Source organism: Anopheles ziemanni, chromosome 2 (genome assembly GCF_943734765.1).
Source record: "Anopheles ziemanni chromosome 2, idAnoZiCoDA_A2_x.2, whole genome shotgun sequence".
NCBI classification, from domain to species: Eukaryota; Metazoa; Arthropoda; class Insecta; order Diptera; family Culicidae; genus Anopheles; species Anopheles ziemanni.
Window position 1 is genome coordinate 33,519,024 of NC_080705.1, and position 26,108 is coordinate 33,545,131.

At 45.3% G+C, this 26,108-nt stretch overlaps 5 protein-coding genes across 8 annotated transcripts; 3 read left to right on the forward strand and 2 right to left on the reverse strand.

The window, feature by feature from the left end:
- Nucleotides 1-3,901: 3,901 nt before the first annotated feature.
- LOC131294889 (double-stranded RNA-binding protein Staufen homolog) lies at nucleotides 3,902-5,036 on the reverse strand. The gene is made up of 2 exons (XM_058322942.1): nucleotides 4,503-5,036; nucleotides 3,902-4,425 (listed from the first exon to the last, which is right to left on the reverse strand). The coding sequence occupies exons 1-2, from the start codon at nucleotides 5,034-5,036 to the stop codon at nucleotides 3,979-3,981; spliced, it is 981 nt and encodes a 326-aa protein (XP_058178925.1). The 3' UTR covers nucleotides 3,902-3,978.
- A 286-nt stretch (nucleotides 5,037-5,322) lies between these two features.
- LOC131282513 (gastrulation defective protein 1 homolog) lies at nucleotides 5,323-7,538 on the forward strand. 3 transcript variants are annotated; one of them, XM_058311995.1, is made up of 2 exons: nucleotides 5,323-5,427; nucleotides 5,486-7,538. In XM_058311995.1, exons 1-2 carry the CDS (start codon nucleotides 5,334-5,336, stop codon nucleotides 7,366-7,368), a joined length of 1,977 nt encoding a protein of 658 aa, XP_058167978.1. In that variant the 5' UTR covers nucleotides 5,323-5,333; the 3' UTR covers nucleotides 7,369-7,538. The 3 variants fall into 3 exon arrangements, with proteins under 3 accessions (XP_058167978.1, XP_058167979.1, XP_058167980.1); XM_058311996.1 differs by having other exon boundaries at nucleotides 5,334-5,427; nucleotides 5,492-7,538; XM_058311997.1 differs by having other exon boundaries at nucleotides 5,334-5,402; nucleotides 5,494-7,538.
- Nucleotides 7,429-8,092, reverse strand: LOC131282515 (NTF2-related export protein). 2 transcript variants are annotated; one of them, XM_058311999.1, is made up of 3 exons: nucleotides 8,052-8,075; nucleotides 7,893-7,979; nucleotides 7,429-7,828 (listed from the first exon to the last, which is right to left on the reverse strand). In XM_058311999.1, the coding sequence occupies exons 1-3, from the start codon at nucleotides 8,073-8,075 to the stop codon at nucleotides 7,517-7,519; spliced, it is 423 nt and encodes a 140-aa protein (XP_058167982.1). In that variant the 3' UTR covers nucleotides 7,429-7,516. The 2 variants fall into 2 exon arrangements, with proteins under 2 accessions (XP_058167982.1, XP_058167981.1); XM_058311998.1 differs by having other exon boundaries at nucleotides 7,893-8,092.
- A 327-nt stretch (nucleotides 8,093-8,419) lies between these two features.
- On the forward strand, nucleotides 8,420-17,548 carry LOC131282349 (THO complex subunit 2). Its single transcript, XM_058311785.1, has 13 exons — nucleotides 8,420-8,507; nucleotides 8,918-9,086; nucleotides 9,180-9,433; nucleotides 9,506-9,890; nucleotides 9,992-10,885; nucleotides 10,971-11,705; nucleotides 12,615-13,208; nucleotides 13,281-13,911; nucleotides 13,988-14,416; nucleotides 14,492-14,650; nucleotides 14,738-14,778; nucleotides 16,079-16,225; nucleotides 16,312-17,548. Exons 1-13 carry the CDS (start codon nucleotides 8,455-8,457, stop codon nucleotides 16,657-16,659), a joined length of 4,839 nt encoding a protein of 1,612 aa, XP_058167768.1. The 5' UTR covers nucleotides 8,420-8,454; the 3' UTR covers nucleotides 16,660-17,548.
- Nucleotides 17,549-21,544: 3,996 nt separating this feature from the next.
- On the forward strand, nucleotides 21,545-25,600 carry LOC131293456 (uncharacterized protein K02A2.6-like). The gene is made up of 3 exons (XM_058321534.1): nucleotides 21,545-22,925; nucleotides 23,046-23,294; nucleotides 25,395-25,600. Exons 1-3 carry the CDS (start codon nucleotides 21,545-21,547, stop codon nucleotides 25,598-25,600), a joined length of 1,836 nt encoding a protein of 611 aa, XP_058177517.1.
- The last annotated feature ends 508 nt before the right edge of the window (nucleotides 25,601-26,108 follow it).

A 26,108-nucleotide genomic window follows, 5' to 3' on the forward strand; every position in this document is an offset into this window, starting at 1 on the left:
ACTTTCACGATCACATTGCGGTTCTATTACTGGTTACTAATATTACTATACAAAAAAATTAATTTCCGGTTGGCGCCAATGAAAGCGCCACAGTAGCGCGCTTTCTTTGGCTGAATTTGCAAATTTTAAAACCATTACAGTAAACCAGTTCATCCCTCTCCAGGCCAACGGGTTTCTTCAGGCGATCTGCCCCAGGGGGTTTCCGCAGTTAACCTGGTGGCTATTGCGATCCGACCATTCCCTCAAGCGAACTAGTTTCTATGGCGACCAATGCAATGCAACGAGATTTTCATGAAATGTATATTCATGTATTTCTTTCAAATTCGCGTGGAGCCGTACAAGTACCGTGTTAGTAGCAAGTGGAGCATGGACTAGTGTGGATTGTTTGAGCTATTTAGTGCGATTGTTTTAACTAATAGTGTGAAGGAATTAACAATGGAGGTAATTGGTTTATTTAAAAAAAATGTCGTTCAATTATTATTCAGTTATCCTAATACAACTCTTTATTTTTATAGAATAAACGTAAGGCTATTACGAAGACCCAACTAAGGGAACTACTTTTGCTCATAGAGGGCAATCCCGACGTTGCGCGGGAAAAATGCGTGAGGAGTCCAACATTTTGGACCGCCGTAGCAGCCGAATTAAACCCCCTTGGTCCTCCATCGGAAGATGGAACAGGGTGGAAAAGGGTAAGCATGTTATATCATACAAAATATTAACCATGTCAGTTAATCAATGATTTTTTTTTTCTTCGTTCCAGGCTTGGCAAGGATATAAATATGGGCTAAAAAAGAAGCTCGCCCACAACAATCGCGTTTACCACTCAATCGGCGTAGGGTCTTGTTCGGTCAAGGCATTTTCGCAGCTCGAGGAGCAGGCCATCGCGATGTTGGATCTGAGGAAGGTTGTAATGGGGAACGAACCAGTGGTGGATGCAACGGAGGAACCATCGGTGGAACTATCTGCGGAACCATCTATACGGTACCAACCAACGGTTGATCAACAACCGTATCAACACCTGCTCCGACGCCAACACGGGGACGAACGCCCCTATCATTGCGGAAAATAGGTGCAGCTAGGCCGAAAAAACTGTCAATAGTGAGCTGCAATTATGTGACCAGCGAAAGTATAACAGCCTTTTGGCTAAAAAAAAATGAGTTGATTGAAAGACGAAAATCGAAGAAGAAAATAGAAGAAGAGAGGCTAGCTCTCGAAAGAGACAAGATTGACTACAACAAAGTATTAGAAGAAAAAAAAAAGAATTAGAAATAGAAATAGCTAATAAAAAAATTGCCTTGAAGCGGGCACACAAAAAATAAAAATAAAAGGACAAAAACAGTAATTGTTTGCTTATTTTTTTAATCGGAATCATATCCCAGATCTTCTAGTATAGATTACAAATGGAGGTTCCACTCTATATTATTTTCAAAACATGTTATGTAAAGCACAACATTGATAATTTGGTCACACTTCTGCCGTTCATAATTAAACATTCCATCTACTCCTAACACGCATCTAAATCTACTCTTAAGCAAACCGATTGCCGCCACTAACCACTATCATACATCCAGACGAATGCTTCTTATTGAATTCAGATTCTGGAGACCCTGAATCTGGATCAATATAAAACGTAATAGACTGGCAGCAGCCAGTCTCCTGCCGGGTAACCTGCATCACCTGATCAAAAAGACTGTCAATTAAAAACATTCATTACAACTTCTTGTTATAATTGTACCTAGCAATCTATCGTTGAATAAAAAGTTTCTGTGTCGATCTATAAAATGCTTACTTATTATTATGTGTGCGTCATGATGGGACCCACCAAACCGGGTATCGATTATTTGAATTCGGTCACACATCACCATATCAGGAAGGCCACTCTTTTGGAAAAAAATATTCCTAAAGTTTTGTGGAAACCTGAAATGTAAATAGGTTATATTCGTGGTCCAACTGAAATTCTTTTGATTATCTACATTGTATCAGAAAACTGTTTTGGCTTCGAGTTTAACCGAAGCTTTCGGCGATTTTCTGATGTTTTCAACCTCATTTATGATGGGAAAACGAATGAAATTCATGTTTTGAGCAATTGTAATCTCACAAATCAAAATACAAAAGTAAACAAACTACAGTAAACATACTCCTTCATTGCAAAGGAAAAAAGCAAAGATGCTAGATGGAAACGATTAACGAAGAACTGAGTGCTTTACGATTCTCTTCAAGCATAACGTCATAAATCAAATATACCCCTTCTACAGTTACTATGCCCCAAGATCACTGGAGGAAATTACCCAAATGTAGATCAACTTCCGTACCGAACATTGCTAGTCCTTCCAAGGTCTATCAATTGTTATTAATCGAAAATATGTGGATAATCTTTAAACGCAATGTTGAGTCCAACGCGGAATAGAAGTTGACCGTGTAGGTCTCAAACATGTCATGTAGAAACATGGCAACATCGGCAAAATCACAGGTCCAGCCATTTTCCAGTCGTCTAAATATTTTTTAAAGTACCTAACTGATGTTATTTTTTCATCAATATTAACTGTATCAACCCCTTCACAATCTAGCCAATTAGAGAAAATGGCTCCAAAAATTGTCACATTTTTTTACATTTTTGTTTATTATTATTATTATTCTTAAGTTTTAGTGTGAACGGAAAGGTAGTATTAATGCTTCTTCAGTAACATTTTTGTTTAGTTTTTGGTTTAAAACCAAAGAAAAAAAAATTCCTAAAATGTTTAGAATTTTATTGCGCGTGGCCAAAAAAAACTGCCCGAGCCAGACAAAGCAGTACAAATTCCATACGCTTGCCCGAATCAGGCTCGGGCAAAACTGTGAACAGGTTAAATTTTGGGCAGTTCTTTTACGATCACCGCTGAAAAATGGCTTTTTTATTCATTCCATTAGTCGAAATATTTTTCGTGACGGTTGATAGTTTTCTTCATCGTTGTCAGCAGGCTCGATGGGGATGACCGCGGACGTTACGTGATCTATAGTACACGGTATTAGCTTCAATCTATCCATTAGCATTAGACCTTTGATTCCATCTAAAGCACTTTCCAAATCGTTAACTTTCACACGCTCTGGCTGCAAAGACAAATTAGTACATTTTCCTGTGTTTACAATTAAATTAACCTCGCATCATTTTGCCAAAAATATAGTAGCTTTGGTGGCAGCATCCGTTTTGCAGTGATCGCTCAGTGAATCATGTGACAATCTAAGAAGACTTTACGGGCCAGGGGTCGCCTAGTGCCTTTCGCATCTTATATCCAGCCCACCGGAGCCAGACCGAGTGTAACTCGCTGCAGTGCGGAAAGCCCGCCATACAACTCACACATCTTGGTGCTGTAATATGCTCCTCCATCGTCCCTCCACACATACGGGGCCAAATATCCTTCGGAGCATTTTGCTCTCGAACCCGATAGAAGCGGGTCTGTTCTTGAACAATGTTCATGACTCAGAGGCGTATGTGAGTGCTGATACAGTAGTATCAGTTTCGATTGTCTTGATTGCTGGCGAAAAGGTTTTGCAAAACTGCAGTACGATCATTTGGCTGCAATAGAGCGGTCGATTTGTTGGTGCCAAGTTTTAACCCAGGATAGGCGGAGATTATAACGACTTTGCCACTATGATCACCCATTTGAACGTCACCCCGTCGAAGTTTTCTGACAGAGCCGCTGATGGTGGGCAGTTGGATGTTATTGTGCTTGCCGCTAGCTCAATCCCATTGTTGGCCTCGATTTTATTGGAGAGCTTCGTATCTATGATATAAATTCCATCAGGGTATGCCAGGGTACGGTGGTTTGGCTTGAATCGCACGACCAAGGCTTTTAACGGTAGCAAATAGGTTTCGAATTTTCCATCCACCTTTACCCGGCATATGACGTTGGTCAAATGTGTGTTCAGTACATATGAGCAATGTAATCTAATGATCTTATTCGAACATAGGTAGTACAAAAAATCAAATATAACTTAACACTAACATACCTGACGGAAGTTTGTCCTCAAGCAAAAATACTGATAAACCTCTTTATAGAAGGTATCTTCATTTTCTTTGAAGATAAAGCAGTCGTATTCCGAATTTAACAGCTCAAACGTGTGCATCGGCTTACCGCTGTGTGACGTAAGCACCGGATTGTTGGGTGTTATTTTAAACTTTAACCCCAATGCCGTCGGTATAGTGTGGCACTTTTCCCGCACGGTTTCCTCGCCGTTCATCATGATTCGATGGGCCTCGGCGATGCGCACACTCGGAAGGTCCAGGAAAAACCTATGACGATCGGCTATCGATACGCCTAGTTTTTTCTTGTTGTCCGACTGGGAGTACTCGTAGTACGTCTTTATGATGTGGTCATCACTCTGTTCCTCCTCCTCGATGGCGTCGTCGATCGATACGACCTGTAGAAACGTGTCATCCACCGGCATCTGGGAATGAGCAACGGATAGGACCGTTCAAAAGAGTGCAAACAACTACCAGGAAAGTTGAAGAAAAAATGACATACCGCCTGAAGCGTTTTGATCATCTCCTGGCAAGCAATTTGTTTGGCTCCCTTCTTGGTGGAGTGTGTACCACGCCGTACGATGTCACGAATGCGCACCTCGTACTCGAAGGAGGGTGCATGCGAAGGGCCAAAACTGCGCACCAGTTCGAACTCGGGCAGTGGGAAGTTACGCTGGATACAAATATCCCGCAGCTGGGACACACGATCGACGGACTGCTCCATCACAGCAGCCTGGTTATGTTGGTCTGCAGCAGCCATAGAGTCGTCTTCCTCCTCGGGCGGTAGATTCAACAGTACGCGGAGCAATTGCCAGGCGGCTTCATGTTTGGAGTCTTGCTTCGTTCGACCAACTCCGGTCGCTTGTTTCCCCAACGCGGCAACGGAGTGTGTGAACAGTTTTGCTTGCAGTCCCAACGGAGACGTTGTTTCCCCAGTGTACTGATACGCGGGTACCGGGGACTTCATTTTCATCGCCATCTCTTGCAAGAGCTGTACCGGAGTTTTGCCCCGTAGTACATTTGCCTTCTGGGACATTTTTATGCTTGTTTCAAAACTTCCTGAAAGGATGATGATGGAGAACAAACCTCACTGTATTAACTACAAATATTAGCGACAGAACCACGCACCAATCTAATCTTAGTTTTTGATCTGACGAAATCCACATCAAAGTTGCAAGTGTTAATTCCTCTTCTGGAGGTATAAAATAGAAGTGAGTTGGCCATGCCATTCGAGCCGTTCCTGAAGGGTACAAATGTTTACATCGACCGTCAGCACCAGCTAATGTTTATAAACAAAACATTTCACGCTTTTGCTAGCATTTCGGTAGAGAAAATGAATCGAGGGAAAATAACGTTTGGTAAAATTAATCTTAAAACCCCGTCCGCTACCAGCTCCAATGTGGTGGATGAAAAGCCTACCACTTCCGGTAAGTGTTAGTGTTTTTATATCTGTATATGCGTTAAACAATTTCTTTCTTAACCCAGCAACAGAGGACAGCACGTCCGGATTCGGTTCGTTCGGGCGGATTGAATCTGCGAAGCCGGATGCAGTGGAACGAATAGCGCAAGATTTGGACAACAGTAAACTGCAGGAAGTGATGGGTATATCCGGCTTTGGGAGGAAACAGGCGAAACAATTCGATATCAACGAAATGATTCAGAAAGCGAAACAAAACGCCCCGAAGGCACTGGTTGATGAGAAGAGTCTCGTCAAAACTGTGAACGCTGAGGGTGACGAAAACGATGGGGAAGATGATGATGGTGATGACGACGGTGACATGATTGGACCCATTCCAACGGCAGCTGGAGAAGTGGAGGCAGATGGCCGAAGGAAAAGAGGGGAAAGGAATGACTCCGATGATTCGGACGACGATGACGAAGCGGACGATGACGATGAGTTCGACGAAGATGCACCGATTAACAAGTTACCACACTCGCACGAGGTAGAAATGCGTCACGGTAACAAGGCCGTCATTGCCCTTGCCAGTGACCCGTCCGGTGTTCGGCTGGCATCCGGTTCGATGGATTACAATGTCAACTTTTGGGACTTTTCCGGCATGGACAAATCGATGAAAAGCTTCCGTTCGCTGCAACCGTGTGAGAACCATCCCATCCGTAACCTGCACTATTCATTCTCCGGGGACATGATGCTGGTGGTATCGGGCAGCTCGCAGGCCAAAGTGCTCGACCGCGATGGATTTGAGAAGATGGAGTGCGTTAAGGGCGACCAGTACATCGCGGACATGTCGAAGACGAAAGGTCACATCGCGGGGCTCACGAGCGGCTGCTGGAGTCCGGTTCGGAGGGAAGAGTTTTTGACTAGCGGCATGGACTCCACGCTGCGCACATGGGTCTTTGCGAAAACGAAGGAACAGCGTGCGGTGATAAAAACGCGAGCCCAGGGTGGGCTGAAGACGATTCCGACGAGCTGTGCGTACAACCGCGACGGGACACTGATCGCGGCCGGCTGTAGCGATGGGTCACTGCAGACCTGGGATACGAGAAAAATGTTCGTCCACACGACACACTGCATCCGCGACGCGCACACTAAGGGGTCCGACATATCAGCGGTACTGTTTTCTTACTCCGGCTTCCAGCTAGCTTCCCGCTCGATGGACGAAACGCTCAAACTGTGGGACATGCGAGCGTTTAAGAAACCGCTGCACGTGTTTGATGGCCTGTACAGCCGATACGATACGACCGACTGCTGCTACAGTCCGGACGATACAATGATCCTTACCGGGGAATCCCTCCCGAAGGATGCAAAACAGGCCAACCTGTACGTGTACGACACGAAAACCTTCGACCTGGTAGCGAAACTTCCCATCACCGACTCGCACGTTATCCGGACACTGTGGCATCCAAAGTTGAATCAAATTTTCGTCGGTTGCGGCAACGGCGTGATACGGGGCCTGTACGACGAGAAGCGTAGTATGCGCGGTGCAAAGCAGTGCGTCATTCGAACGCATCGGAAGAAAAAGAAATCGGAAATTGTTGGTACCACGCAAATCATCACACCTCACGCGCTGCCATTGTTCCGGCAGGAGAAAACTCGTTCCCTACGGAAGAAGCTGGAGAAGGAACGGCTGGATCCGGTCAAATCGAAGCGCCCCGATCTGCCCATCACAAGCGGACAGGGTGGCCGAGTGGCAAGCTCAGGTGGTACACTTTCTTCGTACGTTATTCGCAACCTGGGACTGAGCAAGCGTGTTGAGGACGATCAGGATCCCCGCGAGGCTATTCTCAAGTACGCTAAAGAGGCGGCCGAAAACCCTTACTGGATTGCGCCGGCGTATGCAAAAACACAACCAAAACCGATCTTCAACAGCGAGGACGAACCGGAAGTTAAAAAGTCCAAAACTGAATAACTTTTTAATTAGCAAAATGGTTATCTGAGACACATATTTTTCCGTAAAGTATAAGCTGACTTCATCTTTCCGTAATTTCTTCATGTTTAATGTATTGAATGTGTATCAATAGGAGTAGGAATTTTAAGTGGTTACAACGAAACTGGCGCTAAAATAAACCATCTTGCAAACGAAAACAATCACTGACGATTTTCCACTTATCACCCTGCGCTGTAATCATGAAAGTCTGCTGAAACGGTTTCATCGGGGCGCCGCTGAGTCGCACGGTTCCGGAAACCTGTATTAAAAAGGTTAGCTGTGTCGCTACGGCATCGTCCACGATGGGTTGGGTGTCGAGCGTCGTCAGAGTGTGCTCGGATCGGGGAAGCTCCTGGAAAAACTTTTGAATGTCATCCTTCCCGTTGGCACCATTACCGTTCCAAACCAGCAGTCCATTATCCATGTACAACCGCGCCATTTGCTGAAAAAATAACATGCGGAACAGGTTAGAGCACGCTTTTAACTAACATGTGTTCTTTACTTACATGCCGTTTTTTGTCAACACTTTCGTAGTACAGTTTGGTGAAAGCCTCCGCAGTTGTGCATGCCGTATCGATTTGTGTTCGCATCATCTGATAGAAAGTTATTTTAGAAAATATGTTACTACCACCTTTCCGGGCGATTACTACGTTTCCTTTGCTTACTTGATCCACTTGGGCTGAAGCCATTCTCTATACAATTTGCGTTATTTTCAGTGAAAAGTATTGTATTAATCGTACCGCCTGCCGAATTGCTGTTTGTTTTCGCGTTTGTTTTGACAGAAACGTCAACAACCCGGGCCCATTCGGGAACGGCTTGATACTGGGAAACATTGCGATGAATGCTGGTTAGTTAAATTAACGAAGTATAATTTAGTAAATTTTTGTTGGCCCATAAATTCATGTTTCTGGTATGATTTTTTTTTCAGGTGAATATTATAAATATCCGATAGGCACAACAGTTCGCAACGTCGTGTGTAAACGGTGAGCTGTCAAATCTTGTGTTCGAAAGAACTGTCACACCGCGCAGTGAAGCAAAGTAATTTGTGTGCCGAAGCTTGATGCGAAAATGTTCAACGCCGATATATGGAAATCCTGGGAACGAAGCGGAAAATCAGAGTTGTAAATATCCTTCCTCAATCGTTACACCATATCCTCCCGTATTTGCTATGCGTCGGCCCGATGTTATCGTTCTAAATAAGTTCTAACAATCCGTGAATGTGGCGGCATCGCATCCGAGTCGGATCAGCCTTCCTCTTTCTTATGCGTGTGTGATGTGAAATGTCAAAGTGATGAAATTCTCCAGAGCAGGCATTGGGATTGTGGGATAAGAAAATATGGCATGAATAAAGGATTCTTTCCTCCACCGTTTATGTGGCACGAAGCTTTGCGGCACATGAAACGCATTTCGCGAGTCGATGGCAAACCTTCCCACCCGGCGAACCCCCTACTTCCGCCACTACTAACGAGGTGTATGTTCTCGGTGTTTTTGTTTATCCCTGTTCGTCGGAAACCCTTTCGGCGTTTATCAGCTTGAAACAATGCAAAGCCATCGTGAAGGACGACCCACAGCAGAGTCCCCTGTTTGCAAAGAACGAGCGCAAGAGCGGCATTTCCCGGGCGATCTACGAGCTGATCTCGCGTGGCATTCATGGCCAGCTGAAAAAGGATAGCGTCCTACAGATGCTGGCCGAAGTTTCGGTAGGTTGGTGGCGGAATCAATGTCCTTGCTAAACTCGCACCACCGGGGAGTCTAATTTATTTATTACACTGTTCTCCTTGTCCCCTCCATAGAGCCTACACAGCGACATCCCATCGATTCTGCTGGATGTGTTCGGTATCTTTGATGCCGAAACGGCCACAAGCACAGGTGATGCGCCACCGAGCGAAGAACGCTCCACGTTCTGCTACATCGTCAAGGAAACGGAACGATTTGTGTCGGAGAAGCTGCTGAAGGAGCGACTAGAAATCGACACACTGCAAGACGTGGGGACAATCAAGAATCGAAGTTTCTACACACGATTCATAAAAGTGAAAACGAAGCTCTAGTAAGCATCAAATGCTGCCCTCAATGAGGCGAAGAAACCCGTTCGTCATTCCTTGTTTTATTTTCTTTGCAGCTACAAACAGCGCCGTTTCAATCTATTCCGCGAGGAAAGTGAGGGCTACGCAAAGCTCATCACGGAACTGAATCAGGAATTTAATCAGGAAACGATCACGGTGACCGACATACTGGAGATTATCAAATCGCTGATTGGTTGCTTCAATCTCGATCCCAACCGGGTGCTAGATATCATCCTGGAGTCGTTCGAGGCGCGCCCGGAGCAGGATCGCATTTTCATCCCTCTGCTGCAATCGTACATCAACGATGGCAACATTATCTGTGAGGTGCTCGGTTACAAGTATCGCTACTTTGCGGACGTTAACACACCGAGCTCTCTGTTCAAGGTAACCGCGTTACTGCTGCAGCACGGTGTGATAAAGCTGGACGATATTTACTCATGGGTAAGGAAAGAGAAGCACGCAACTCAAAATGGAGAGCTGTTTCCATTGCAACTGCTGCGTGTAAACCCTGCTTTAATGGTGTAATGTTAATCTTTTCGTAGCTCAACCCAACGGATAAGTCGATACAGGCCGATTGGGAGGCGGAAATGAACCAAGCGAAAGAATACGTTCGCAAGCTGAACATAATTCTCACCAATAAGGACAAGGAGCCGGAGCAGGAGCCCGAGTTCGAGACGGCACCGGAAAAGTATGCCCTCAATCAAAAGTGGGGCCTTTGCGAGGCGCTACTACTCATCGGAGATTGGAACACGGCCCACCAGCTGCTCCGCAAGCTCCCGGACCAGTCGGTCATGGTGCACGAACCGATCGCACGAGCCCTCTGCCGCCTGCTGCACATCATCATCGAACCGGTGTACCGGCTCAAGTGTGCCCTGCCGGCAAACATCAAGGGTCGCGCCATCTCATCGTACGGTGCGCTCAGCAAACTTGCCCCACCGCCCGTTACCGCACTGACCAAGCTGCGGCTGCATGCTTTCCCGATGTTTACCGCACTTGGACCATCGCTACACTACGATTCGGTGCTGCTGTACAAACTGTTGCGCCTGATGCGTGTCATCCTCACCGACATGAACGTCGACCCGATGAATCCACCGGCGCCCGGGACGTCGAGCGATCAGGAGCAGCTGTACTACGACATTTTGTCGTTGCTCGATGCTTCCGTGCTGCCCGCCCTGGCCTACATGGACTGCAACTGCTGCGTGGCGGAAGAGATCTGGTCGATCGTGAAACTCTACCCGTACCAGTATCGGTACAGTTTGTACGCGCGCTGGAAAAATGACACGTTTCAGCTACAGCCGAAGCTGATCCAACGGCGCGGTACGGCCCAGAAACAAATCAAGGCACTGATGAAGCGGGTCAGCAAAGAAAACAGTAAACCGGTGGGAAGGCTGATCGGCAAACTGAGCCACTGTTCGCCTGGATTCCTATTTGAATATGTAAGCTAGAATCGGTTTTTGGTGTCTGCTTGCATGGTTTAATATCGTCATTATTTTATGTTTGCTCTTTTTGTCTCAATCATAGATTCTACTGCAAATTCAAATCTACGATAATCTAATCGCCCCCGTCGTTGACTCGCTCAAGTATCTGACGTCTCTGTCGTACGACGTGCTCGGCTACTGTCTAATCGAAGCCCTCGAGCAGGTCGATCGGAACCCAATGCAGAACGACGGTACCAGCATCTCGCTGTGGCTGCAAAGTTTGGCCAACTTTTGCGGTGCCATCTACAAGAAGTACAACATCGAGCTGAGCGGACTGCTGCAGTACGTGGCGAACCAGCTCAAGTCCCACAAGAGCCTCGATCTCCTCATCCTCAAGGAGGTGGTGCAGAAGATGGCCGGCATCGAGGCGGCCGAAGAGATGACGAACGAGCAACTGCAAGCAATGTGCGGCGGGGAACTATTGCGTGGCGAGGCGGGTTATTTCAGCCAGGTGCGCAACACGAAAAAGTCATCGCAGCGGTTGAAGGACGCACTGGCCAGCAACGATCTAGCGGTGGCCCTGTGTTTGTTGATCGCGCAGCAGAAACATTGCGTCATCTACCGCGAGACGGCCCAGAGCCACCTGAAGCTGGTGGGGAAGCTGTACGACCAGTGCCAGGATACGTTGGTGCAGTTTGGGACGTTCCTCGGCTCGACCTACTCGGTGGAGGAATACGTGGAGCGGCTCCCAACGATACACAGTATGCTGCAGCGGTACCACATCCACTCCGATGTGGCCTTTTTCCTTGCGCGTCCTATGTTTTCTCATGCAATCAATGTAAGTACCACCACTACCTATGGACGGAGTGAGCGGCCGCGAGGGGCACGGGCTAAAAATTTCAGACAAAACCCATTGATATTGATACACGCGTTTTAGCGAAAAATCAAAACATCACCTAGAAGAGAGAGATATATAAGAGATCTTCTTTTTAAAATATAATAGATTTAAATTTGTTAAAAGACAAAGTATAGAACGAAATCATCGGAGAAAAGTATTGAAAAGAGTAATTTCCACGACAAAATGTTTATGTCGTCCCAGCTCAGAATATGGGTCCCATAATGAACAGCAACATTCAAATAGTTGATAATGAAATCGGAATTACCTATCACATCATATTATTGATGAATTTATAGAAATATTTGGAAATCGAATCTGAATCGGAGTCCGATCGGAAATTGTACAAGAAACCAATGCTGCTTCATACTATAGCATTAGGTTAGCTTCTTGTCTGGATATTTTTCATGAAAACTAATTTGCCTTCGTTAGAAGATATCTAGCGGAGTTAGGAGAAGTAACAAAATAATTTACAGAATTTATTCCTATCCTACATGTATGATGAATTTTTGGAAACATTTAGGGAAATGAAAATATCTGTCTTCTTCATCTTCTTGGCGTAACTACCTCTTGGTCATGCCTGCCCGTGCAGGGCTAACGAGACTTGTTTCCCTGTTGTACGTGGATAGTCAGTCCTCTCGTACAGGGTAGGGTGAGCCCCGGCGCTCATGGGCCGATTTTCTAACCGGGGCTACCGCTCGGTTGTCGCGGACCCCCTCGAGAAAATATCTGTAGGGCTCCGATTATCCCACCGCATTGGACCCCGGAATAGATTGATCCGCCTCTGATCATTACCTAACAGATGCAATGTGTTTACTCAACCTCAAATTCGTTTTCTCGCCTTTTTTTTAGCAAAAGTACGACCAACTACGTAAGGCGGACACGAACGCGAAGAAGCTTTCCACCTCGCAAAAGATGAGCAAATATCTCGAGGCGACGGCGCACGTCATGAACCCGGTCATCGAGTCCGTACGCCCGCTGCATCCACCGAAAATCTGGGAAGATATCAGTCCGCAGTTTCTGGTCAGCTTCTGGTCGCTGTCGATGTACGACCTGCAGGTCCCGGTCGAGAGCTACCAGCGGGAAATTACCAAACTGAGGCTGCTCGCAAATGCCGTAATGGAGTCGAAAGAGCAGAACGCGTCGAAGAACAAGAAAGAACAGGAGCGCTACGTCGCGCTGATGGACAAACTGCAGGACGAGCGGAAAAAGCAGCAGGAGCACGTGGACAAAATCATGCACCGGTTGACGAACGAGAAAGACGCCTGGTTCCTGTCGCGTTCGGCCAAGTCGGCCAAGAATGAAACCATCACCCAGTTCCTGCAGCTGTGTCTGTTCCCGCGGTGCACCTTTACGGCGCTCGATGCAATCTACTGTGCTAAGTTTGTGCATACCATCCACAATCTGAAGACGGCCAACTTTAGCACACTGTTGTGCTACGATCGGGTAAGCAGAACAAACTGTTCTCGTGTATGAGTTATAGATCATGGGTTTAAAATGATGACTCTCTCCCGGTAGATATTCTGCGACATAACGTACTCGGTGACGTCCTGCACTGAGAACGAGGCGACCCGCTACGGGCGGTTCCTGTGCGCGATGCTCGAAACCGTCATGCGCTGGCACTCGGACGAGGCCACCTTCAACAAGGAGTGCGCCAACTATCCCGGTTTCGTTACCAAGTTCCGCGTCAGCAACCAGTACTCGGAGGCGATCGACCACGTCAACTACGAGAACTATCGGCACGTGTGCCACAAGTGGCACTACAAGATCACCAAGGCGATGGTGTTCTGTCTGGACTCGAAGGACTACATGCAGATCCGGAACTCGCTCATCATCCTGATGCGCATCCTGCCGCACTTCCCGGTGTTGGCCAAACTGTCGCAGATCATTGAGAAGAAGGTGGAGAAGGTGCGCGAGGAGGAGAAAAACCAGCGCCAGGATCTGTTCGTGCTGGCATCGAGTTACATCGGCCAGCTGAAGGCCCGAGCCGCGCAGATGATGTTGGAATCGGACTTCCACCAGGTGACGGAGAAACCGTTCAAAGCAACCACGACCTCGAGTGCTACCGGGTCATTGGCCGGAGCAACGGTCGCGGTTCAGGACTCACTGCAGGACAGCAAGGTGGCTATAAATGGGGCCGATGTGAAAGGTATGTTTGGACTGCAGCCTTACCTTCAGGGTTTTGAGTATCAAATGGTAAACCGGTGTGAATTTTCAATCCCCAGGAGGACAAAGCACCAGACAAGGAAGTTCATCGATGGGCAACGGCACCAACAACACTTCCACCACTGGAGGGAATTCATCATCGACGTCCTCGTCGGCCATGGCAGCGGGTGGTAATGCCACATCCAACGGTAACCTGGCAGGATCGTCGGACCATCACCGTGGTGGTGGCGGTCACAGCAGCACCATTGACATGATCAAGAAGGAACCGTCCTCGTCGTCATCGTCCAGTGGCTCGAGGGACAACAATGCCGGAGGTTCGTCGGCGTCGATGCGCGAATCATCGGTTTCGTTGGCGCGTGAAAAATCATCGAAAGAAATCAAACGCGAAGAGCGCGCTCGGGAGAAGGAACGCGAGCGAGAGGAAGCGGCCGCCGCCGCAATGCTTGCCGATCGAAAAAGGGAAAAAGAAAAGCGTCGTGACAAGCGAGGTGAGCATTCCATACAGCAATTCATTGATCGACGAAGACGGGAACGAACTTTTTAAACCTTTTTCCGGTTTGCAGATCATTACGATCACGAACGGGAATCGAGAGCAAGCGAACGGGACCTCCAGCAGCGTGATCGCAGCGAAAGAGACCTCAGCTCAGTGTCGAACTCCAGCAACGAACAGCAACACGGCAGCAGCATTCGTCGCAGCCAAGACCCACCGGAACATGATAGAGGTAGGATAGGGCACGGGAAGTGGAGAGCCAATCGCTTCTGAGTCAGTTTCTTTCAACGTGGGATCGTTACTATTTCTTTCCTTCCAGATATGAAGCGCCGCAAGGTGGAAGGTTCTTCTAGCTCGAAGGTTAGTATTCTGGTGTAACGCCAACTTGGTGGTGTAGAGTTACTTGGGTCTCTTCGCAAGCGAAAGGTGCAAAAGGAAGCGAAATTGGTCGAAGCAGCAGCAGCAGCTGATCATCTCGTCAGGGCCCTGGGTGTTCCGGTGGTTATTTTCATTCAATTACCTTCGGAGCGAACCAGCACTTTCTCCAAATGCATCGCATCCACAAACGCGGTGTGAAAACGGTACTAGAAGGTTGGAATGATGATTCCTCCTTCCCGAATCGGGGCAAAACGAACATCCAAGAGAACGATTATCCACATTCTAAGATCGGGGAATCCTGTTGCTATCGAAAAGAGTCTTCTCCTCTCTTCTTGCTCTTGAACACACCACGTTTCTCAATCGCATCTCCTTGAAGGCATCAAGAAATGAAAAACACAAACCTAACCGTGTGTTTGTTCCCCTTGACACTCTTGAAACAAACAAATTTTCCTTCGCGCAATGGAAAACCGAATTCTGGTCCAATGGATCCAACTCTTCGTTCAATGTTCATAATCTGCTGCACAAAAAAAAAACCGAAACACGTACTGGGCGTACTGAAGCGAAGGACCATGAGTTCCAACCATGAAGACTTCCGGCACGCGGCTTTTTCCACCGCATATAAAACTCCACCGGTAACATAAAAGCCAACGGTGAATCCTTCGGTATCCTGACAAGTAAGTGGCCTGATGAATGATGACGATGTGCACCAGCATCAAACGTGAAACAATTCAGGCGTTCAGTCAGGGCAACATTTGCCGTTATTAGAAGGGGACACGTTGAATGTGCAACCGTAGGAAGACACAATCTTCGCATGAAACGCGGCATAATGTAATCGATTTATGTCGATACCGAGGTATGTATGAGATATAGCTCGTGGCTTAATGTATATGTTTTACGATCCACAGAAAGTGTTGAATACCTTTGAAAGATTGCCTTTTTTTCAAACTTAAACTAGCCATCAATGCTTCAAACCCTTAAAATGATTCGGCTTGTGTGTTACGGGGTAGCTGGAGGAGGAATTTTCGATCCAACAAAGTTACCGTTCGAATTGATGTTGCTTCTTTACACCGCTTCCCTCGCATCATGATCATGGAAAAAAAAGAACCGATACAACCGATTTCCCTTGGTTTGCCTGAAACCACCTGCTCATGTCTGCGAAAGGAATCCCTTTGCCACTGATTAGTTGCGAACGAGAGCAATACAATATGGTTGCTTCCCGGGAGAAGTTTGGAGACGAAAGTGAAAGTGCTTTATTTATACGTCAACCTGTGTTGTTTTGTAGAGCAAGCACGACGATGGTTCCAACTCCGCTTCCCAGCAGCTAGTGTCCGAGTCGAAGAAGGAACGGAGCAGCAAGACGAAGGAAAAACGGGACAAGACTGACGAGGAGAAGGAGCTCCGGAAGGAACGTAAACTTGGTCGCAAGCGGGTAGGTTAATTTTGATCCCGGCAATAGAGGATGTTTTAAACATGTTTTCCACCTATTTTCCCCTCCCCCTTCCCCACCCTTTCCAGCAGGATCGTAATGCGGAGGAATCGCTACTGACGGACAAACGTTTGCGCCGGGAGGAGGAAAAGGCTAGCAAACTGCTATCGCACCAGAACGGGGACAACGATGGCGATCTGGCAGCCCCACTGTCCACCTCGTCGTCGTCGTCGCACCGGGAAAAGCATCACCATCATCATCTGAAGGAAAAGTCTCCATCCTATGGCGGTGGTGCAGGTGGTGGTGGGGGTGGTGGTAGCAGTGGCGGAAGTGGAAGCGTCCTGCGAGATCACCGCGAGCGATCGCACGATCGTGGCCTGGATCGGGGTGACAAGCAGTACTTTACGAAAACTTCCCGCACACGGTCCGGGTACTAGAGGAGATGGTGGATGGCGTGAAATCAACGTGGAGTACTTGGCCCGATTGCATAAGCATTAGGTATGGTTTATTAGGAGTTAAAGGAAGAGAAAAAAAATGCTGAGGAATATAGAAAGTGGCAACGAGATGGAATAGGCCCATAATGGTACAACTCTACTTCAGGTGGAACAGTTCGAACCGGATTAGTTCTACCTCTTTTAGTTTATATCCCCCTCAGCAAACACCGTTACCGATTTTTCGGATGCATTAAATTGTATAAACTAAGCTGATGACCGCGCAGTGGTTTTTTGTTTGTTTGATCGGGATATTCAAATTAATTTAGATAAGAGCTAGAGAGTGTGTAGCAGTATTTGCGACGATTCAAATTGTTTATAACTCTTGGGAACTATCGACCATTGTACAATTTCAATGGCAAGGGGGCGGGTTGAGAGATCCCAGTCCCCGAACCCTCAACTGTACGATGAAGAAAGAAGAATCATTTGCTAGGCGCATAAGTTGATAGGATAATTTTTGATAAACAAACAGGTCGACAAAAGCAGTACAGACTTTTAACAACAAATAAAAGAAAAAGAAGAAAAATGTGTTTGAATTCTGGAGTTTTGGGACGGGCGGACACTAACGTTCAGCTCCGTTGATCGTCCGGCAGTTAAAGAGTTAGTCGTTGAACAATGTAGAAGGTTGTAACATTTGGAAACGTTGATTCGATAACTCAAATGGCCTCGGTTCAGTTCGATGAGTATCTTTTTCTTTTTTTCCTTTTGTTTTTGATCGTCCAAGTCGATTAGTTGGGAAACGCAAATAAAAAAATCCAAGATAGGAATATAGAACAGATTGGTCGGACACAATCCCTTTATCATCATCATCAAATCGAATTGCAGAGCGGGAGGAGGAGACGAAGACGAAAGTATGTATGTATATTTTAAGATAGCTATGTGGTAATGAAAATCGAAGTAGCTGAAGTTATAAGTAAAATAAAATCACTTTAACATTAAGAAACCAAACCATGTAATGGTTTGATATTCGAAATGATGACTAACAAGTTCATGGTTTTTATTTCCTTTGAAAATTATTGACAGTTACTCTCGAACGTGAAGATAGGGTTTAAATTTCATTTTCAAAATGATACTCCATTCAACAGGATACTACTTTGAAAACATTAAATAATCGTTAAAGGTATCCGGCCCACGCTTTCGACTTCCTTGTAATCAACTGGCATCGTATTCACGGCTACGCTAAACACGATTTTGAACGTTATAACGTCGTCCGTAACGTAATGTAAACCTATAGATTTCGGACGGAGGGTTCATATCGCTTCGATTGAGAAACATTGATGTTTTTTTCACCCATTCTGCCAGATTCTTGAAATGCCGTCTATCATGTTTCGGTACACTCTGCACAAATTTATTCAAATGTTTTCACTATTGCTTCTGGGCATATTGTATTGTTGTTGACAGTTTTTAGTACGTTCCCATCGAAGTCTTCATAAATTCTGTCCTTGATTGATATTTACTTACCGGCAACAGTTCACCAACGAGCCGAGTCGAAGGCAATAAATGCAACAGCCACAAGACTAGAAAAAAAGGAACAAGTTTTGGTAAGTACGAGAAAAAAATAAAACCTTACACGTAGTAAATATACACATCAGATGTTCTAGCCATGTTGAACGCTGGTTCTAACTGAGATTTAAATAGAAATTGCGAAAATTTTAAATCTCTGTCAACTGAGATCTAAATTGAAACTGCGAAAATGTTAAATCAACCCGATTGCATCTAGTAGACTGTGAAATGCAATTTGCTCGCATTTCAGTCCATATATCGTATCAATCGCACTCAAAACGAACGGAATGCCTTTGGATTTATGTCGATGTTTCAGGTGCTGGAAGGAGCCAAAAGCCAATGTATTTCATTGGACTGACGAGGAGCTTGAGGAAGAAAGAATAGAAAGAAACATGGCTAGAACGGTGGTGATCGATAGAGTATGGCAGACAGTTGAGTACTATCGGCCCAGTAGAAAAGAATACGTATTGGTAAGTGAGAGAAAAAATGAAACCTTCGCTGTGATAAATATATACATTACTTGTGTTTACGTATTTCCTCTTATTTCCAGGGCTGGAAACCTTCGCTTTGGGACATTGCGGAAGAAGAGGATCCGAAGCTCTATCCTCAGCATTTTTTATAACATTATGAATGCAGTCTGACAATATATATATATATATACTACGACATATCGTAGATAAACTTCTATTCTATCGAATGAGTTCTTAACATTTCGAAAAATTTATTTTGTTCTTAACATTTCGAAAAAATTACTTGGTCACTTTGTTCGAAAGAAACCCCACAAAAGGCTCAAAATTGATGACAAAAAAGTATCCGTACATGATGAGTATTGATGATGTGCCATCCATACATGATGTGCCAATATATTCCAATCAATGCCACTTATCTCTATAATAGCCTGCAAGTGCCAAGGCATCATTTCTATCAGTTTTTGTTTTTTCGAAAGATGCTGGAAGTTTGACCCGATTCCATAATAGTTCTAAAGATGTCTGCTAAGATCAAGATAATGTCCTGTTGATGGTAATTCTAGGCATCTTTCGACAAAAGTTGTATAGAGATCGAATACGGACACTTTTTGAGTATCGTCAACACTTGTACGATCTCATAAAGTGGTTATTCTTGGCATCGTTATTTTACTCAGAGAGAACGTTGAAGAACATCTAAACTTTTACCAAGGGACCTAGGGTCCAAGGAATAAAATGGGCGAAGTAGACCATGTCCCACAAATGATTTATAATTACTACTGTGCTCTCAACTACTGTGTATTATAGTTGGAACAACGTTGCTCGTATTGATGATTGAGTTCGACGTCAAGTCTCTATTGTTGTTCGTTTTTTTGGCCAAAATTGCTTAGTTTTGTCTGTATAAAGTTTGTATATAGTGTATAAAATACTGTGCCGACACGCCAATGGCATCAAAATACAGCGATTTGCAAATCCCCAGTCTTCCTTATTCTTTCCTAAGAAACGAAAAGTTTGCAACGTACAATTATGCAATATAATTGTTATGTCCAAAAAAACCTTCTTAAGAGTTGTAATCCAAATCATATGATTGGTGATCTAGACACTTCGTTCGTCATGTTTGAGAACTTTAAGTATGGAGGACTTCATAGGTTTTCGAGCAATCACCCTCCCATAGCGATTGAGTAACCACGAAAGATGTCTATTTGCAGGGTTTAGTCTAGTTACATCCTGGTTAATTCGACAAATTATAAGTTCCTGAGACTTAGCATGAGATTTGCCACAGGGTTCATGAACTTGCCAAGTTAGGTTCCCTTTACATCACCTGTAAAAGATAGTTCTCTATCGGTTGCAGCTCTTTGCCTAGTTTCACCGGCCATTTCACGTTAAATGATGATATAAAGTTGTTGCCGCCATACTTTTAGACCCTTAATAACTCGAAATAATGGCTAGGATTGTTGGGAGCCTGTGTGTGTATAGCGCCAATTGCCACTCACAGACGACACGCAATTGTCATCTTGTTGATGTGTGCGCCGGCTTCCCGGAAAGCTCCCATGAGCACTCATCCTCTTTTGCTCCTCGACCGTTGGCCAGGACGGTATCGTTTTTAGCTAGACTAAGTTTTAACGTGTGTAATAATTTATTCATTGATGTTGTGTTTTAGATAATAAATTCCGAGCAACACCAAAGATACAAAAGTGGCGACGAGGTGAAGAACGAGAGTGCGATCTACAAAAATCTACAAAAAGCGAAAAATTATCTACGTCGAACACGGTACGATGAACCCCGCTGACCCCAACGGCGAATTGCCGCCATCGCAAAGCAGCCATGATCCGAGCACCGCATGGATACACGAAATGTTTAAGCAGCAACAGTGTCTCCTAAACCAACAGCAGGAAGCATTTTTAAAGCAGCAGGAAAGTTTTTTAACGCGGATGATGTCAGCTGTAAATGTGCGTGAATCGATAGTGCCGGAGTTTTTGATTGATTCGCTGGCGAAGCACGTAACAGAGTTTAGATATGATCCCGAGGAACGCGTCACCTTTGCTGCTTGGTACGGGCGGTTTGAAGATCTGTTCGAGAAGGATGCTGCCAAGCTACCGGAGGATGCTAAAGTGAGGTTGCTGTTGCGGAAACTCGGAGTGGCAGAACATGAGCGGTACAACAGTTATATATTGCCAAAAAAAGCTTGTGACTATGGGTTCGCGGAAACAGTTGTAAGGCTAAAAGCGCTTTTCGGAACGGCAGAATCCGATATAAGTCGACGATACAAATGCTTTCAGTTGCAAAAAACACGTACCGAAGATTACGTTACGTTTGCGTGTAGGGTAAATAAGGCCACCGTAGAAGCGGAATTGGCAGGACTCAGCGAAGAAACATTGAAGTGTTTGCTTTTTGTATGCGGTCTGAAAGACGAACAAAGCGCTGATGTGCGCGTACGACTGCTGAGCCGCATGGAAGAGAAAGAAGATATAACCCTAACGCAACTAACTGATGTATGCCAAAAACTGGTCAATCTGAAGCATGATACCGCACTGATCGAGGGAGAGCGAATTGTCCAAATGGTTGGAGAGTGCAATAGTTCCAAAACAAAGTGGCAAGCTAATAACAACCAACAGCACCGTTCCGGAAAAGGCAAAGTGTCTTGTTTTTTGTGTGGAGAAGGCCACTGGGCTAGAAAATGCACCTTTAAAAACCATAAATGCAGTAAGTGCAATAAGTTTGGACACAAAGAAGGTTTTTGCGATGCTGCGTCTCGTTGGACAAATAAGAAGAAGCAAAAACGCACCGTACGAATTGTATCGGTAAACGCAGTCCGAAGCAGACGTGGATGCGTGAATGTGACTGTTAACGGAATACCGATAAAAATGATGCTTGATACTGGTGCCGATATCACCCTCATCTCACGCAAACTATGGCAGCATATTGGTGAACCGGTCCTGACTCCTTCAGATATTAAGGCGAGAACTGCATCTGGTGACTTTCTGCACATCGTAGGTGAATTTGTGGGTTCCATGATCGTAGCGGAAAAATGCATGGAGTGCATTATTCGTGTGACATCGGCCGAATTGTCACTTTTTGGAAGAGATGCCATGGATCTGTTCAGCTTGTGGGATGTGCCGTTGACTTCAGTATGCAACCGCGTTGGTTTGGATGAACCGTGTAGTGCAAAGCTACAGCTGGAGTTTCCTAAGCTCTTTTCAGGTGAGCTGGGTTGCTGCACGAAGATAAAAATTCAGTTGAAGCTGAAAGATGGAGCAACGCCTGTTTTTCGTCCCAAACGCCCTGTGGCCTACGCTATGTTTCAAGCAGTGGACAACGAGCTTGAAAGGCTGGAAAAAGATGGAATAATTTCGAAGGTGGATTATTCAGAATGGGCAGCGCCGATCGTTGTTGTGCGTAAAGCAAACGGGACGATGCGAATATGCGGTGATTACTCTACAGGACTGAATAACATGCTGCAACCTCACCAATACCCACTACCTCTTCCGCAAGACATTTTCGCAAGTCTGGCTACGTGTACGGTCTTCAGCCAGATTGATCTATCCGATGCGTTTCTCCAAGTAGAGGTGGAAGAGTCTTGCAGAACGCTGCTTAGCGTAAACACTCATCGAGGGTTGTACGTGTACAACAGGCTTCCGCCAGGCGTGAAAACTGCACCGGGAGCTTTTCAGCAGCTGATGGAGGTAATGCTAGCAGGTCTCGATGGTGTTGCTGTATATTTGGACGACATTGTGGTTGGAGGACCAAATGAAGAGGCCCATATGAGAAACCTTCGGTCTGTGCTCAGACGTATAAAGGAATACGGCTTCACCATACGACTGGATAAATGCTCGTTCCAAAAGAAGCAAATAAAATACTTGGGTCATTTGCTTGATTCGAAGGGACTTCGACCGGATCCTGCTAGGATAGATGCTATAATGAAGCTGCAAGTTCCAACCGATGTAACAGGAGTGAGATCATTCCTAGGCGCAGTAAACTATTACGGCAAATTTGTGCGAAACATCAGCATGCTGCGTCATCCACTAGATAATCTTTTGAAAGAGGGAGCTGCGTTTACGTGGACAAAGCAGTGCCAGGATGCTTTCGATCAATTTAAGGCAATACTCTCTTCAGATTTGCTGCTAACTCATTACGACCCACGTCAAGAAATCATCGTCGCGGCGGATGCTTCTTCCTTTGCACTAGGAGCGACTATTAGTCATCGGTTTAAAGACGGGTCGATAAAGGTAGTGCAGCATGCATCACGTACGTTGTCTAAGACAGAACAAAGGTATAGTCAGCCAGATCGAGAAGGGTTAGCGATTATATTTGCGGTTACCAAATTCCATAAGATGATATACGGAAGGCATTTTCGATTACAAACAGATCACAAACCACTGTTACGAATCTTTGGATCTAAAGCAGGTATCCCGGTATATACAGCTAACCGATTGCAACGTTACGCCTTAACCTTGCTGCTATACGATTTCGATTTGGAGTATGTACCTTCAGACAAGTTCGGTAATGCCGATGTTCTGTCCCGACTGATTGCCAAGCATGAAAAACCTGAGGATGAGTACGTGATTGCTAGCATTGAAATGGAGAAAGACCTGCGAGCAGTTGTAAACAATGTGAGTAATGTCATGCTGTTAACTTTTGCTGATGTTGAACGCGAGATGAAAAATGATGCTGAACTACGGAAGGTGTTCAATTTTACAAAGTCTGGCTGGCCACAAGCATCGGTAATGGATCGAAATTGTTCAAAGTTCTATAGTAGGCGCGAGTCGTTGACTACTTTTGGAGAATGCCTTCTTTTTGGGGAAAGATTGGTAATACCTTCGTCGCAGCGAAACAAATGCTTACAGCAACTACATGTTGGCCACCCGGGAATAGAGCGGATGAAAGCGCTAGCACGTAGCTATGTGTATTGGCCCGGATTGGATGCTGACATTGAAGGTCTTGTTAAATCGTGTCAGCAATGCGCATCGGCAGCAAAGTCACCTGCGTCTAGTTTACCAATCTCGTGGACAACAGCCAACGCACCGTGGCAGCGGGTGCATGTAGATTATGCCGGTCCTATAGATGGTGACTATTTCCTATTAGTTGTTGATGCCTTTTCAAAGTGGCCGGAAATCATCTCTACAAGAAGTATATCTGCGAAAACCACTGTCCGTATGCTCTATAATATTTTTACACGATTTGGTATGCCAACTGTTATTGTAAGCGATAATGGCACTCAATTTACAAGCGCAGACTTTGCAGAGTTCTGTAACATCAACGGCATAGAGCATATTCGTACTGCACCTTTTCACCCGCAGTCAAACGGACAGGCTGAAAGGTTCGTAGATACATTTAAAAGAGCACTGAAGAAGATAAAGACGGGGGAAAGCACTGTATCAGAGGCGATAGACACGTTTTTGTTGACATACAGGAATACACCGAGTAAGCTTTTGAACCAGAAAACACCTGCAGAGATAATGTTCAATCGGAAGCTGCGTACTTATTTGGAGCTGCTACGACCGACAAAAAGCTTACAACCTGTAACAAACGATGCTGTTACGTCACCTCCAAGGAAATTTGAGATCAACGATTTAGTATACGCCAAACAATATTGTCGAAATAATTGGAGGTGGGTTCCTGGTGTGATAAACAGATGCATAGGTAAAGTCATGTACGAGGTAATGATCGACCAAGGCAGAAAAATACGTTCGCATGTAAACCAACTGCGGACACGAGTGGATGGAAACGTTACCAGTAAGGTTGCTGCTAAACTGGATGGAACTTCAAAGAGGTCGCTGCCTTTGGACGTGTTGTTGAGCGCATGGGACATGGTTGAGCGAGTCCATGGCCCATATTCTAGTCCAATTACTAGTCATCAACAGGAAGTGGAAACCAAAGATTGTATGTCTTCACCGTCTTCCTCCACATCATCGCCGTCGTCGTCATCATCATCGTCATCGTCATCGTCATCGCCATCGTCATCGTCATCGTTGTCGTCGAAGCAGCTGTCCCCGGAAACGTTCCTGTCCCCGACCTCGCCAGGGTTTGAAACTGCAGATGGTGATACGCCGTCGCCTGTACCACCTCCACGTCGGTCTTCGCGAGTTCGAAGACAACCTCAATGGATGGCGCCGTACAGGCGATATTAAAGAAGGAGGGATGTTGGGAGCCTGTGTGTGTATAGCGCCAATTGCCACTCACAGACGACACGCAATTGTCATCTTGTTGATGTGTGCGCCGGCTTCCCGGAAAGCTCCCATGAGCACTCATCCTCTTTTGCTCCTCGACCGTTGGCCAGGACGGTATCGTTTTTAGCTAGACTAAGTTTTAACGTGTGTAATAATTTATTCATTGATGTTGTGTTTTAGATAATAAATTCCGAGCAACACCAAAGATACAAAAAGGATAATACTTTGATTACTAGAACCTCACCAAACCGGTGTTTTTCGTCAAAAAAGGTGGGTGTACGGATACTTTTTTGTCATCAGTTTTGAGCCTTTTTTGGGTTTCTTTAGAACAAAGTGACCTACAAGTAACTTTTTCGAAATGCTAAGACCTCATTGGATACAATAGAAGTTTATCTACGATATATCGTTTAAATCGTTAAGAGATGAGAGAACTAGGTTTAAAGTTGAAATTGGTGATTGTACGGATACTTTATTGTCAGACTGTATGTCATATGTAGTTTTCCGGAAGCGAATGATCTTTACCCGGTTTTGGGATCGCCGGAAACAGGGGCCGAGATGGGCGTAACGCATCTGGACACCACCCGCCGGCCACCGGTGTACGAAATCCACACGGAGCCCACACGGCCTGAAAACGCTAACCCTGCGGCCGATAAGAACCCATCGACGAAGAGCGACGGTCAGAAAAAAGCGTTCACCGTCAATACCTTTCACACGCCGCTCGATGCATCACACGCTCGCTCGTTGTTCTGGTAACATTCAAATTTTTGTGTTTGTTGTATTTGCTCGTGGTTATTATAGCTCGCCTTTCGATGCATTTGCATGGTCTATCGATTGATTTAGAAAGAGGCGAAAGAAGCCACACGGCCCAAAGCCTCTATAGGCCATATATACTACTACTACACTATCCATTGATGTTAATCCTTCTTCCTTTCACATTCGCGTTGAAACCTTACTATGAAAATTTTTCTGCCTTCGTACGAATACCTTTGTGAGTTCCGCAAATGGTATTTTATCAATCAATTAATTTAAACAAAAAGACCAAATTGCTGATCTGAAATCTCGATTGATTTGATGAAAATTGAGGTCGATGAAAATTGATCCAGAGTTTTGGGGGTTAATTGTGGAAATATCTTCTCTGCCAAAATTTTTGTGTATAAATTGATGACATATAACAACAATTTAACTTTTAATCTTTTCTAGTAAAAAAACAAAAATGGACGAAAATTATACTTCAACATTTATTTTAGTTAGTGTCAATATA

What these genes read in the sequence shown, in the direction of transcription:
- LOC131294889 (XM_058322942.1), bottom strand. Translation starts at nt 5,036, where the DNA reads ATGTCCCAGAAGGCAAATGTACTACGGGGCAAAACTCCGGTACAGCTC. An exon ending in TGATCAAAACGCTTCAGGCG is followed by an intron (nt 4,426 to 4,502) that starts GTATGTCATTTT and finishes GCTCATTCCCAG; the next exon opens with ATGCCGGTGGATGACACGTT.
- LOC131282513 (XM_058311995.1), top strand. Translation starts at nt 5,334, where the DNA reads ATGAATCGAGGGAAAATAACGTTTGGTAAAATTAATCTTAAAACCCCG. An exon ending in TGAAAAGCCTACCACTTCCG is followed by an intron (nt 5,428 to 5,485) that starts GTAAGTGTTAGT and finishes TTCTTAACCCAG; the next exon opens with CAACAGAGGACAGCACGTCC.
- LOC131282515 (XM_058311998.1), bottom strand. Translation starts at nt 8,075, where the DNA reads ATGGCTTCAGCCCAAGTGGATCAAGTAAGCAAAGGAAACGTAGTAATC. An exon ending in GTGTTGACAAAAAACGGCAT is followed by an intron (nt 7,829 to 7,892) that starts GTAAGTAAAGAA and finishes TTATTTTTTCAG; the next exon opens with CAAATGGCGCGGTTGTACAT.
- LOC131282349 (XM_058311785.1), top strand. Translation starts at nt 8,455, where the DNA reads ATGTTCAACGCCGATATATGGAAATCCTGGGAACGAAGCGGAAAATCA. An exon ending in AGATGCTGGCCGAAGTTTCG is followed by an intron (nt 9,087 to 9,179) that starts GTAGGTTGGTGG and finishes TCCCCTCCATAG; the next exon opens with AGCCTACACAGCGACATCCC. An exon ending in CCCACCGGAACATGATAGAG is followed by an intron (nt 14,651 to 14,737) that starts GTAGGATAGGGC and finishes CTTTCCTTCCAG; the next exon opens with ATATGAAGCGCCGCAAGGTG.
- LOC131293456 (XM_058321534.1), top strand. Translation starts at nt 21,545, where the DNA reads ATGATGCTTGATACTGGTGCCGATATCACCCTCATCTCACGCAAACTA. An exon ending in GGTAGTGCAGCATGCATCAC is followed by an intron (nt 22,926 to 23,045) that starts GTACGTTGTCTA and finishes GATTACAAACAG; the next exon opens with ATCACAAACCACTGTTACGA. An exon ending in AGCAGTTGTAAACAATGTGA is followed by an intron (nt 23,295 to 25,394) that starts GTAATGTCATGC and finishes CGCCGGAAACAG; the next exon opens with GGGCCGAGATGGGCGTAACG.